We start from the raw sequence: 13,267 nt of genomic DNA on the forward strand, positions 1-13,267 counted from the left end.
AGCAAAACTGTTCTGATTCGCTGTTGCTGAGCACTGGCCCCGTGCTTGACCAGCACGAGGCTTCACGAGCACTTTGTGTCCAGGCTGTCACAGCTCCAGTGGCAGGCAGAGAGGGAAGGAGAATGTTCTGTTGTGCTTGTTGGACTCCTCGCTCCCAAGAAAGCCACTGCTGAGTGCATCCATTCTCTGTACTGATGGCACCGAGGTTTGTTGACAATTTTATGAGATGTTTCACAAAGGATAAGAATCAGCACAACAAAACATGGAAGTATTTGGTTTTAATATTTGTTTGTGGGTATTCTGTTAATATTTTAATGCAAGATGTTTCTGACCAGTGCTTAAAAACTACAAGACAATGTGAAATTCATGTTTGATAAATTAATACTGTATGTCACTCGATGTGTTACTTTAGTAAATTGTTTTATTTCTTTACAAAATAAGTACAAATAAGGGAGTATGTTTTCACACAAATTGGGGGTATTTACCAGTATGTACAGAAATCATCAAAATAACGTAACTCTAATAAACACAAGGCCTTTATAAACAATATGTACAAATTATCAATACATTTAAAACATAACTTTACACTTCCTGGCCTTAAATACCTTATGAATAATCTTTTGGCTAAATAGCAGCAGTATAAATTTTCTTCTGCTTTTCATAAACCTTAAAAAATAATTAAAACCTTTGTTTTTAAAACTATTGGACAAATAGTTCTATTTGTGCTTTCGCTATGGTTTCCCATCAAAAAAAATATTGCCTCAAAAAAGTGGCAAGCATAACATAGTAAAAACTGAGAAGATAAATAAGCAAAAGTCTCCGTTCTGTGGTGACTTAACACTGTTAGCTCTGCAGCACAGCTCGTGCCTCCTGCCTGTTCGTGTCCTACTGGATCCCCATTTCTCTGCTTCAGCAAAGCATTTTAAAGGCATTCACCCCACCTTCAGGTACTTAGAGCTGCTCCTTATGCTTAAAGCCACGTGCCATTCAGGAGCCTGTCCGGGCTGGAGGCCTTGGTCCAGCTGTCCAGGGCAGAGGTGTCCTCACTCCAGGTGGCACTGCCAGGGCTCACCTGCTCTCCCCGCTCCAGGAGCGGAACCGGCCCCCAAAAACCTTTACAGTGACTTTAAAAATCCATATAGAGTACTCTAAAATCTTTACTGAACAATATTATCTTTTAAAACCACCATTAAACCATACTCTTTGCAATAAATAAATTAACATTTTTTTAGAAAATAAAACCCAACTTTGAATCTTGTTACTAACAAGCTGCTACAAATGCGCAAAAGGTTGATGAGATTTAGAAAACAACTGGAAGCAAGTCAAGGTAACTCAGCTGAGACCCTGCACACAGATTTCATACACTTAAGATCTGGTTCAGCAAATGGTTCAGGAAATGAGCTGCTCAGTAAAAGCAAAAATCCTAAATATATAAAATTTGTGGGAGTGTGCAGTGGCTAGTCTCTTGCCTGTGCAAAAAATTGCCATTACAACTAAGTTAAAAGAGCAACAGGTATCACTATGGTTAGTGAGACAGTGCCAGTAAACTGGAAACAAAACAAGCCCAGCACCAGGAGTGAGCACTCGGGTGGACACCAAGGCTGGGACCCACTCCTGTGAACCTGCCCCAGGCCTGGCCAGGAGATGGTTTAGGTGAGCCATTGCAGTTGTGTAGCTTCAACACCAGCTACTTCAGCCTTAACTAAAATGGCCAAATGGAGCAAGACTTCGATGTTGATTTTATTTGTGGAGTTAACATTTTAAAACCTTTTGCACATTTTTTGTGGTTTATATATATATATATATATATTTTTTTTTTTTTACATAAAGGGAATTTATTGCATGTGTCTGACAATTTTACAAAACAAAATTACTGGAACATTGACTTCTGAAAAAAATAGAAGGCACATTAAAATGACAGCTTTCAAAGCAAGTTGAGCTTCTGTGGAGCAATCAGTACAACTGTTGGCTTTATTTAAGCAGAGCTCGGTAGAGCAGGAGGGAATGGCTCATTTCTCGCTCCTGTTCCATGTAGAAGATGAAGTCCCTGAGGTTCACTCGTGTGATTTTCTGCCGGGGGTACTGCCTGGGGGAGGCTGTGCCCAGCCCCTGGCTGCCCCCACACAGCCCCACGCCCTGCAAGAGAACACACCACAGCTGAGTCTGCAGCAGCCAAGGGCTTCCTCCTCCCAGGGCTGCAGCTGCTGGGCTCTTCCAGACAGCTTCCGTGGATCATTATGAGCCTCATTCTGAACACATCACAAGAGGGGTTTTTTACTATCACTGGCTTTTCTGAGTCTCACCGAGTCAACCTGAGTAAAGGCCTCCAGTGCAAGCACGTGAGGCTAAACCTTGTTCACTTACAACTCAGGAAAAGTCCATCCTGCTACAGTCATGTTCACTGTAGACATATTTGACCAGTTTAAATTCAGGAGCCTTTGAATAACAAAACGATTTTCAGCAGATAAGGCCATTAATGGATCCAAAGTGTGCACAACCCTGCTGCTCATGCCAGGGAACAGGTGAGTGGCATACTGGGAGTCCCCACAGGGACTCCAGTTCTCTCCTCTGGATCTGCTGAAGAGAAGGGCTCAGTGTGGGGAGATACTCAGCAAACAATCAAAAAATTCAATGGAAAAATCACAAAGACTCTAACATTGTGTGATGATAAACACAAGCATCAGCAGACTTGTTTTGACAGCTATGTTAAATAATTATCTATTCTTTTAATCAGTTCATTGGTACGGAATACGTCGTCCTGGCTTTGTATATAGAGAGAAAATTCTTAAACTGGGCCTGAGAACACTGTGATCTCAGTATTTAGAAAAAGAAAGGACATAATTATACAGCCCCTGCAGTCTGCTGGAGTTTAAACTGAAACCTGATGCACACACATGTTCAGTTGTTTTTTCATCCATAGGAGTCCATTGTTTTTATTAATTCCATTTGGTTCGTAGCAAAATAAAATGTTCTAACTTAGAAAAATAGGTTTTAATCTCTGAAAAGATTTAAGCAATTTTTCAAACCTCTAAGACATCTGGTAAAATTTTCAATACTTTTAATATCCCAAATTTACTTACTGCTGCTCAAACCTACCTTCCTTTCCCCAGGAAATACTTGACTAGGACCTTGACTCCAGACATTAAGAATACAGTTAAGGGTAATTTTACTGCTGAAAGGTTGATCTGCTGAGAGCAAGGCATGGCACTCCTTTCCTCTGTCCACCACAGTGTCTGACTCGTGCAGAGCTGCACCATTCATGTCATTTCTGCCATACCTGCTTCTTCGATTGCAGCAGTGGGGCAAATCCTGTTCTGCCACCACAAACACACAAGGCTCAGTGGAGTGCAGTGGAAGTGGCTCAGCTTGCAGGGAACAGAGGGAGAAGCCCACAACCTTTGAGCACCAAGAGCACTTGAGCCAAGGGATTCTGCTCTCCAGTATGGAGCAGTTTTTGTTAATTGATGGATTGAGCACTGAACCTCACTGCTCATAGGAAATGCAGCTGCAAGGGCTGCTCGTCCATGTTGAATTCAGCCAGACACATGCCCAGTGCATAATCCATGGATTCAGCAGTGCTTCGAGTTCAGAAGCACTTAACCCAAGAAAACACTCTGCATTCCTAAAAGAAACAAAATCATTTAAACTCTTCTTCTCTTGTCTTCTACAGGTTGGAACACCTTGCCCTGCCTCTCACTGCACTCTGACCCTGCACTCATGCACTCACCCTGCCAGGGCTGTGCCCACTGTTCCTAAGTCTTTAAGAAACCACTGTGTATGTATTTATTTTAAATAGAACTGTCTCAAAAAATACTTCTCCTCCTTCTCTGTTCCCCCCACGATGCATCTCTCCCCTGCCCACAGCACTAATTTCAGATTCATCCTGACCACAGGACCTGTGACAAATACACTTGTAAGGAACGTGGCCACCTTAAAGTCCTTGGAAACCACTGTCCATAGCACTCCAGACTGGGAGCATCCCACACACACCAAACAGTCAGAGAAAAGCTGCATAATTAAAAAAAAATCTTTATATAAAACTATTGCTTGATTCAGTTGAGTTACATTTACAGCAAGGAACTGGTCTTCTAGTTTGGACAGAGTAGCTGGAATTAAGATGTGCCAAGTCATATTCATTGCATTTATCACTAGAGATACTGAACTTCAACACAGGAAGAGCATATCCTTAACCAGCACAAAACATGGCACCAAGCTGTGCACATTTGTAACCCCACTCGTGAACCCATCAGTCATGTTCTGGAGTTGTTTTGCAAGGTGAAAAATAATCATAGAAATTTTTTTAGAAATGCAGAAGCACATCTGTAAGCTGACAGAACAGTAATTTGTAGGTGTCAATATGATCACTAATTAAAATTAAAAACCAGTTCATTTGGTACTGCATTGTACTCAAAATTATTCTGCAGATGCTATATAAAAAAAAAAACAGACTACTAAATGCCATAATTATTTATTTGCATACATGAATTCAGGTATAGTTAAAAATAATGGCCAGGAATAGTGGAATTGAAGTAATTCAAAATTTTCTCAAGAAAAATCACATTTTTTATCAGCATGACCGATTTTTCATCAACCCAAACAAGCCCCTGTGTTGTCTGTATCTATGGCAACTAATCAGAGTTACACAGATAAAAGCTCTAATAAAAGAATAAACTGTTGTAAATTGTTTACCTCCTTTATTTCCTGGCCTGCCACATGCAAGCTATTCCCAAATCCCACTCACTCAAATATACATCAGTGCTAGTTTTTGTATCCGCGAACTTCTAGTTATAATTTCAGGAGAACTTGAGACATTCCAGATCAGAAAAAAAACTCATGTAATTTATATATGAACTCTCTGCTTCTTCATTTTGAGACATTCCAAACACGAGTGACAGTGACTCTCTATCCCCTTCCCTGCTGCCTCTGCCTCTCTTCCTGTGCTCCTTCAGTCCTTTTTTGTGACACCCCTGGGGAATGCCTGGGACCTGGAGCTGCAAATCCCCCAGCACAGCCCAGCACACAGCAGAGCAAACAGATCCTCTGTGCTCTCCTTGCAGGGCTTCAGGGTGGGGAGCACCTGAGACTCTCCCCAGCTCCTGCTCCCCACCAGGGCTGAAGGGAAAATCAATTCATGGAAAACCCCAGGTGGGAATTTGTAACCCAGCCATGGTGCAGTGCTCTTGGTTAACCTGGAATCCCAGAGCCAGTGAGACAGCCACAGCCTGTCTGCCTGAAGAGCTTCACTGCACTGGAAAACCATCCCCTGAGCTGATGGGGATAGAGCTCACAGCATTCCAAATAACAGCGCTCTACTGACAAGCTTAATTCAACTGCTGGAAGTTACCTAGCTCGAAATTACGGCTTCAGAGGAACCAGAGGAGTTACTCGTTCAGTATGCACACTTTGAAGCAATTCTGAATTTATGTCACACGTGACACAGGATTTGGTCCACCTTTCTCAGCCTGTTTGCTATTTTCACGATTTTCCTCTATGAGAAAACTCATGCTGTTCACAAAGGGAAATACAAACAGTTCAGAATAAAACACTGACCGAAGGTCTGGTAGATCAGAAGTTAAATATACAAGAGTCTGCCACAGAAACAAACCTCTCTGAGTGACAGGAGACTACAACAAGCCCTGTGCTTGGCTGTGCCCAAGCCAAAGGCTCCCACAGAAGCTGCAGGGACTGAAAATCCCAAGCTCCCTCCTAACTCTGTCCTCCTTCTGCTGGGCCCCAGCACACAGTTTGATCCCTAAGGATCCCCAAAGGTTTAAAGGCTGCTGGGAAAGGGGACTGAAGCACACAGACACCTCTTGCAAAATGATCTTATTCCAAAATGGGCAAACTCACCCACTGCTCACAAAGTACCAGTGTCTTTGTGCATTAAATCACAACAGTTACAGCAGCAGGTGGATAGAAATCAAAGCGTGCAAGTCCCAAAAATGTGCCATTCCCTGCTTGAGATAGAAGTGCTTTCACAGAAGAAAGCAAATGCAATACAATCTACATTTATTTTTATAACAATGATTTCTACTGTTGAGCAATTAATTTTTTTTTTCCTTCACAAACCTGCATCCCTTCAACTTCGAATCACAGAACCATGGAAATGCAGTACAATATTCCTGTCAGGGAACAGAAAGATAAGGGCAAGTAGAACATTGCATTTAATATTTTATCCATCCTTCCTTCACCAGAAAACAATTCAGTGCTGACATCTCTGCTTTGAACAGAGCCTTGATCTGTGGCTATTGCTTCTCTGTGAGCCAGAGACAAGGCAATAATGACAAAAGATCTGCTGGGTTTCTTCCCAGGCTACGTGGCACATCCTTGTGGCAGACTTCACTTCAAGCCAAGTCTGAAAGTGGGAATCATATAGCAACAATTCAAAGCCCAGCTATGGAGTAAAACACATCAGGAATTTTGTCTCTGCAAGCTGCATGCACTGCAGAGGAGTGGGAAGATAGGGTATCTATTAGTCTGCTCTCATGAATAAGAGGTCTTGAATCACAGGAAACATTCTGGAGATATTCTGCAGCAATTATGTTTTTACTTGCATAAAATGCTATTAGATCTTTGGCTGAGAGGCACATGAAAAACAGGTATAATACTCTGTATGATTAGCTGTCCCACATAAATTAGGGTTTAATTCAACACCTACTGAGGCTAATAGCAATGATTTCACTGAAACATCCTAAAATTAAGATGCCTCTAAAGTACAGAAACGTAGTAACTGTTCATCAGCACCTCAAAGATTAACAATACTATATGAAATATAATTATATCTACAAAAATACCGTGCATCTTCCTATCTGCAACGTAATGGCTTTACCAAGTGTCCTTAGAAAGAGTCATCACCAAAAGCTATCATTTAGGCCTTCAGATGAGCAGCATTTACAGGGAGGATAAGTCCCATGCCTTCTTCAGAAGCTGGTTATTTTCATTTGCCAACATTTTTACCCTGTACTATTTTAGTGCAACTGTTCCTACAGACTCTTTTGGCACCCGTTCACTTGCTACACCCTCCTGGATGCAAATGCATCTCCTTTCCCCTGGGCACATAAACACACACCTCACCCTGCAGACAAACATCAGAAAAACTGATTTGCACAAGTACTTACAAGTACTTCAAATACCAACACAATTGCAACATTTCAAAGACAGCATGCAGTAATTTTTAAATTAAGAAATAATAGGGGGAAGGTAAATCAAACTAAGTCATGGATACCGTGAAAATTTTTTCTTCAGATGTGATCACTTCAGTTTATAATTACGTGATGTTATTTGAACCTAAAGAAATGCCATTACAAGCAGAAGATTTTATAGGTACCTGCTCCTTGCCCTTATTACACTATGCCAAGTCACATATGCAAGTACTATTAAAATAAAAAACCTGCTCGGTAAAGCAGCATCCAAAGCCTTCCAGTTGAGGGAACTAGGCACCTATTCCAACCTCACCAATTATTGCTCCCTCTAAGACAGCATTTCCCCCCCAGCTGAATGACAGCAGGGGCAAAAATCAGGCTATGAGGCATTTCAGTAGGAAACTATCTGGGAAGAAGAGGAGTTTGCCCCAGTGCCAACAAATAATGAGATGAAGTGCAATGCAGCTTTGGGCTATGACATTTACTTGCTCAACAGAGATGGGTGCTCAGTATCCAGTCCTCAATAGGGCACTCTAGCTAGGAACCAGACTGCAACTAATTCTCACCCCTTAATCAATGTATCCATGCAGTGGCTGAATAATCACTGCATTGATGTAAGGCAGACAAAGTCAGGTTTTTGAGATAAGCTCTGCATTCTGCAGAGACCTTTGACCTCTCCACGATCTTTTGGTACCCCCACTGCCCATCTGGTGTCAGGTAAGAACACAGTGCCTTGTTTGCCCAGCTCCCTGCAGCACACTCACGACGTGCAGGTGGTGCAAGCTCTGGGTCTCCTCATTTCCTTTGTTCATGAACCTGCCCTTCAGAGCAGCACGGGTCCTGCCAACATCTCTATCCACAAGCATCTCATACTCAACACAGCCCACTGCCTTACTCGGACTTAAAAGCAATGACAATTTTACCCGATTAAGAAGTCTTAAGTTTGGGCTGCATTCTTGCTGTGGTAATTGTAAGTGGAATATTCTATTTATCCTGTTTCCATCATACACGTGTATTTTCATTTTGCTTGGAATGTTTCTCCTCGCATGCTTTCCAAATGTTTAATCAAGTGCTGCTCCCTTTGAAATACTAATCCTGCCTAAGTTTCTTATTGCTATTTTTCAAGCATTGTGGTGCTTTACCCTTCTCATCTTTCAATACTAACGCAGGGGTTTTTTTCCCTTGTTTTCTGTTGTTCTGTTGAGGTTTTTTAAGGATTTGTCTGTATTACTCCAGTCTAATCACTCTGTACATCCCTGCACTCTCTTACACTGGGAGTCAAGAAACATCAAACCAACTTTGAGAGAAGCCCTACAGCCCAGTTTGCAGGATTCACATTTTCCTAGAGACATATTTGATTCCCATCTGAATTTTTTCTAATATCCTTGATATTAGTTTGAAACTGCCTCAGTTTTACATAGTGGGTGGCCCTTTCTAACCTGTATGACTGTGACTTTCATTAAATCAGAAACATAAAATAATTAAAATATTCTTGACATTCATCAATCTCTAGACACATATAACTGTAAAATTTAATTGTTTAAATATCTAATTAAAAGATACATAATTGCTATACAGTAAAGGCTGCTTTTTGGCCCTTCTCTTACTGAAAACACTCTGAGCAGAACCACTGTAGGGGACCAGACTCACACACAGCATATTTTGGTGAGAAGTCAGCACTCCCACGTGCAGCACAACACCCCACACACGTGTCCAGGTGAGACCCAGGGGTCACACAGCTGCTTCATGTCCAGGTGACATCCAGGGGTCACACAGCTGTTTCATGTCCCAGGTGAGACCCAGGGGTCACACAGCTGTTTCATGTCCCAGGTGACATCCAGGGGTCACACAGCTGTTTCATGTCCCAGGTCAGACCCAGGGGTCACACAGCTGTTTCATGTCCCAGGTGAGACCCAGGGGTCACACAGCTGTTTCATGTCCCAGGTGACATCCAGGGGTCACACAGCTGTTTCATGTCCCAGGTGACATCCAGGGGTCACACAGCTGCTTCATGTCCCAGGTGACATCCAGGGGTCACACAGCTGTTTCATGTCCTGCCAGCCCTCCCATGGGAGGTGGATGGGCAGGAGACAGAGAGAAAAGTGTCCAAATCTTCAACACAAAATCACTTTCTCAGCTCTTGAGAGCATGAATTGCCCTCATTCATCTCAGCTGACTTTCTGTTCTTAAGCCTAATTATGATGTATAACACCCAGACTTTATAATAATTGTGTTTCCAGCTGTTGGCCATCCTGCTCACTCCCAGCAACTGTGCAAGTGCCAATCAAGAGACTTTATGCACCAGTTGCCAAACAAAGGACAAAAATACCTGCAGATCTACCAGGTCCTTAGGACTTTATTCCTGTGTAAAATCTGCTGGTGGATTAGTCACTCTCTCTGAACAGTGATCTAAACCTTTCCTTGTAATTACCACAGGCTCCTCTGTGGATTGAGGGTAGTGCAGGGCCCTTACCCATACCCAGCCCATTAAACAAACCAAAATAAAGCAGGCAATGCAGTTATCTCTGGATTGAGTGGCAATAAAATTAAGCCCTAAATGCTAATACCTTCAGCTTTCAGGATAAACACATTGCCAGAACACAGTCCAGTGTGCAGGAGAAAAGACATTATCATTTGTAAATAAAAGGTGGAAGACAGCTAACACTCTATTACTGCAAATATCATGGAATATAATTAAGGCTGGTGCATTTCAGACATTAGGAAGAAACGACAGAGTCCAGCAGGGAGAAGTTACCAGATCATTCAGCCATTCAGTTCTTGATTTCTTCACATTTCTTACAGCTAAGTCTCACTCTTGGCTCTTTTTAAGTTAGTGGTTTGCTTGTTCTGAAAACATTTTAAAAACTTAGATTGGCACAAAGAACTCTTAGGAAAAAGGCTCCCTAAAGGAAAGAAATTCCTACAGACATCAGCAGCCTTAAACGAGCCCCACTCGCTGCACTGCTTCTCCTTCCATGCTATGGACAGAGTGCCCTGCACATCCTGGTCACCGAGTGCTGTTTCCATCATGCTCTTTCCCAAGTCCTTTTCCACCTTCCTGTCTCTCTCCCACACCAGGATCACTTCTCCAGGACAAAGCAGATACACCTGGTGATCTGCATGTCTCCACCACTTCTGATTGCTCTGCATTAGGGTATTAGACTGCCTACCTAACCTGCCCCTAAACTTCCAAAACCAACCTTCTGCTTCATTCTGTCCTCTAACCTCTAAATGTCAACCCAGATTTTTCTTCTCTCTCCATTATTAGACAAAATAAGACAGCCAAGCCTTGAGTAACAAGCAGATAGTTTTAATTTATAAACACATTACTGACAATTTCAACTTTGCTCTACACTTTAGAAACCCTGTAATCCCCTCTTACCTCACAAATTCCCAAATACTTATCATCCTCCAGCCCATTTCACCACAAAGCAAACAACCAATCTTTTAAAGATACTTACCCTCAACACGGCCAGCAACAAAGAATAAAGTTTACATTTCAAACTGAGTTACCTGAAAAAAACCCTCAAACATACTTGTCTTTTGTAAAGTTAACCCTTTCACACACTCACAATTGTCCCAGATCCACCTCACTGCATCACAGAAACTTTCCAAAAGATTCTTTACTCAACTTTATCTTGCTGCAACAAAATGATTGGGCAATCCATATCAATATCTACAAAGAATAAAAATGTCTTCAGTGTATAGATGATCATGGAGGAGACACAGTGATGCAGAAAACCATTTTTTTTCAGAGGTTAAAGCTCTACTCTTAGTTATCACTAGCTTTTTATTTTTACTATTCCGAAACACCAGGTTTGAACACCACTCAGACTACCTCAAGAAAAGAAGATTTAACAAGTAAATGTCACAACCATCACCACCTTTCCCTTATTAAAACCACCCCCGACATATATAGTTATTAATTATTTAAAATAAATTAAAAACCAGGTAGCCAAAATCAAGTGCTCCACTACAAACAACTCTAATTAAAATAGACACTAAAATATATAATAGGAATGAGTCTAAGCCAGACATAGATCACCTGATCAACCATCTGATACATACTGAAGAGTTCATACGGATGGGTCCTGACAATTGACAGTAATCAATGTATAAACTGACAAGTCTATCAGATCTAATTACTCCCAAAACAAAATAAACACGAATGGTATATTTAGAAGAAGGTTGTAACTACAAAAGAAAAACTTTTACCAAAGTACTGGCTCAAACCAGAGGCTCGTGACGTGATATTTTTGGCTAAGTGAAACAAAAGGCAGTGGAGCTAGCACAACCCATGGCAGCAACGTGAGAACAGAGCAGATGCTGGGAGAGGGCACCCAGGCAGACAAACAGGAGCACAGGAGCACACACGGAGGGGATTACTGCAGTAATTACACAGAGCCAAGGGAAACAGCAGCGTGCCATTCCCAGGGTGCTCCATAGCATGGAATGGTGCTACTGGCCTATTTTTACCATTGGCAGTAGGAGGGGAGGCACAGCAGCTCCAGCAGGAGCAAGTGCATTATGATACAACACAACATGAGCATTATAAAATGCGAGATGAATCTCAAGCCCAGAGGCTCTTTAGCACCACTCCAAATCACAACTCTCTGCCTTCATTTTTCTTCTTTGCTACTATTCCACTTCTTCTCTCAGTACTTCTGACTCAATTAACCCTTTTTTCTCTTTCTTGTCTTCTACCTTGCTGTTTTCATGGCACCACATCAGATTCCGTAAAAAGCATCTGAGTGTTATCAGCAGAGATTATAGATCAGCAGTCAGGTTTTCTGACAGACCCTAACCCAGTGAAGCTCCAGTTGTCTCCAGTGAGAAATGTATCACTTCACTGGCACCTCAATAAGACAGCATGCTCTTCTGACAATCTGGCCCCTGAATAAAAGTTACAAAAATCATACACCAAACTATAACCTGCTTTTAATGGTCTGAATTCAAGTGCTGCGGATTTGGGTTTTTTGTTCAAATACTTCCCCCAGAAATTCAAGTCTAACGAGCCGAAACAGACTTCCTGAAACACAGGAAGCTTCATTTTCGTTTCCTGGGAATTAGAAAAGTTATGTGTTACACCTAATTTTTGGTATCCCTTTCCAGAATGGTGAGTTCTGGTGTTTGGTTCTACAAATGACATCTTTCTCATTAACCTGGCCTGAAATGATGAAATAAGTTTTTCAAGCTCTTTTTTGGTCTTTCTACAAATCTGTGCTAGGATCCTTCATCTTTCCACACTGTACACTTAATGTGCTACCTGAATGCGTGCAGCAGCAACATATGGTACAGTAGGTTATAACTATTTTACCATCTGTTCTATCTGAACTCTAACCTCAATAATCCCATATCAGCTTTTCCCCGTTAACTGCCACAGCTCTTAGAGCTTGGCTTCTACTCACTCTTTTAAAATTAAATTGCAGCAAAATTCAAGGCCAGATCATAGAATGCTCTTTAGAAACCTCCACTGCTCCCCAGGTGACTTCATTTGGCCAGGGTCTTAAACAAATTATGCCTTCAGAGCTACAGGCCTTCTTTTTTTTTTTTACAGTGAAAAAGATAAATCAGTAACTGGAACATTCTTCATTCTGAAAAATATTGTTCAAGATCCTGCCGTACCCTTTACATACTCATTTCCAAAGTACTTTCTTTCTATTATGCTCTTATTTAGAAAAAGGCATCCCTTTCAGTGGAACTACAGTGGATTCCATACTTTCCAGGAGCAAACTTCAGTGCTGTCCCAATCTAACCACCTCCCACTATGGACCTAATTTGGTTTTCCTGCAAACAGCCCCATCACAATAACCCCTTACTGCCTTGCTACTCTGCGTACCCATAAAACCCAAAAAGTTGCATCACAGTGAACAATAAAATGTTAATTTTATTGCAATAAATCTAAATTCTATCCGAAGTTCAGGAAACTGGACAGATTTTGTAAACTGAGAGAAGACATTTGAAACTTTTATTACTATTAGGGTTTGTTGGTTTTGTGTTTTGTTTGGGCTGCAGGGTTTTTGTTTTGGTGTTTTATTATTTTATTTTGTTTTACTTTTAAGACTTGCATCTCATGTCATCAAGTTCCATTTCATATAGATGTTGGAATTTGAAAGTAAGCTCTA

General features: G+C 41.5%; 1 protein-coding gene across 1 annotated transcript in view; it reads right to left on the reverse strand.

The window, feature by feature from the left end:
• Positions 1-373: 373 nt before the first annotated feature.
• LOC134048543 (transcription initiation factor TFIID subunit 4-like) overlaps positions 374-13,267 on the reverse strand; it is a 146,609-nt gene continuing 133,715 nt past the window's right edge. The window contains exon 15 of the mRNA XM_062500380.1: positions 374-2,136. Within this exon, the coding sequence (XP_062356364.1) occupies positions 1,972-2,136 (165 nt within the window). The 3' untranslated portion in view covers positions 374-1,971. The remainder of the gene's footprint in view (positions 2,137-13,267) is intronic.

The sequence above is a fragment of the Cinclus cinclus genome, chromosome 11 (genome assembly GCF_963662255.1).
Source record: "Cinclus cinclus chromosome 11, bCinCin1.1, whole genome shotgun sequence".
NCBI lineage: Eukaryota > Metazoa > Chordata > Aves > Passeriformes > Cinclidae > Cinclus > Cinclus cinclus.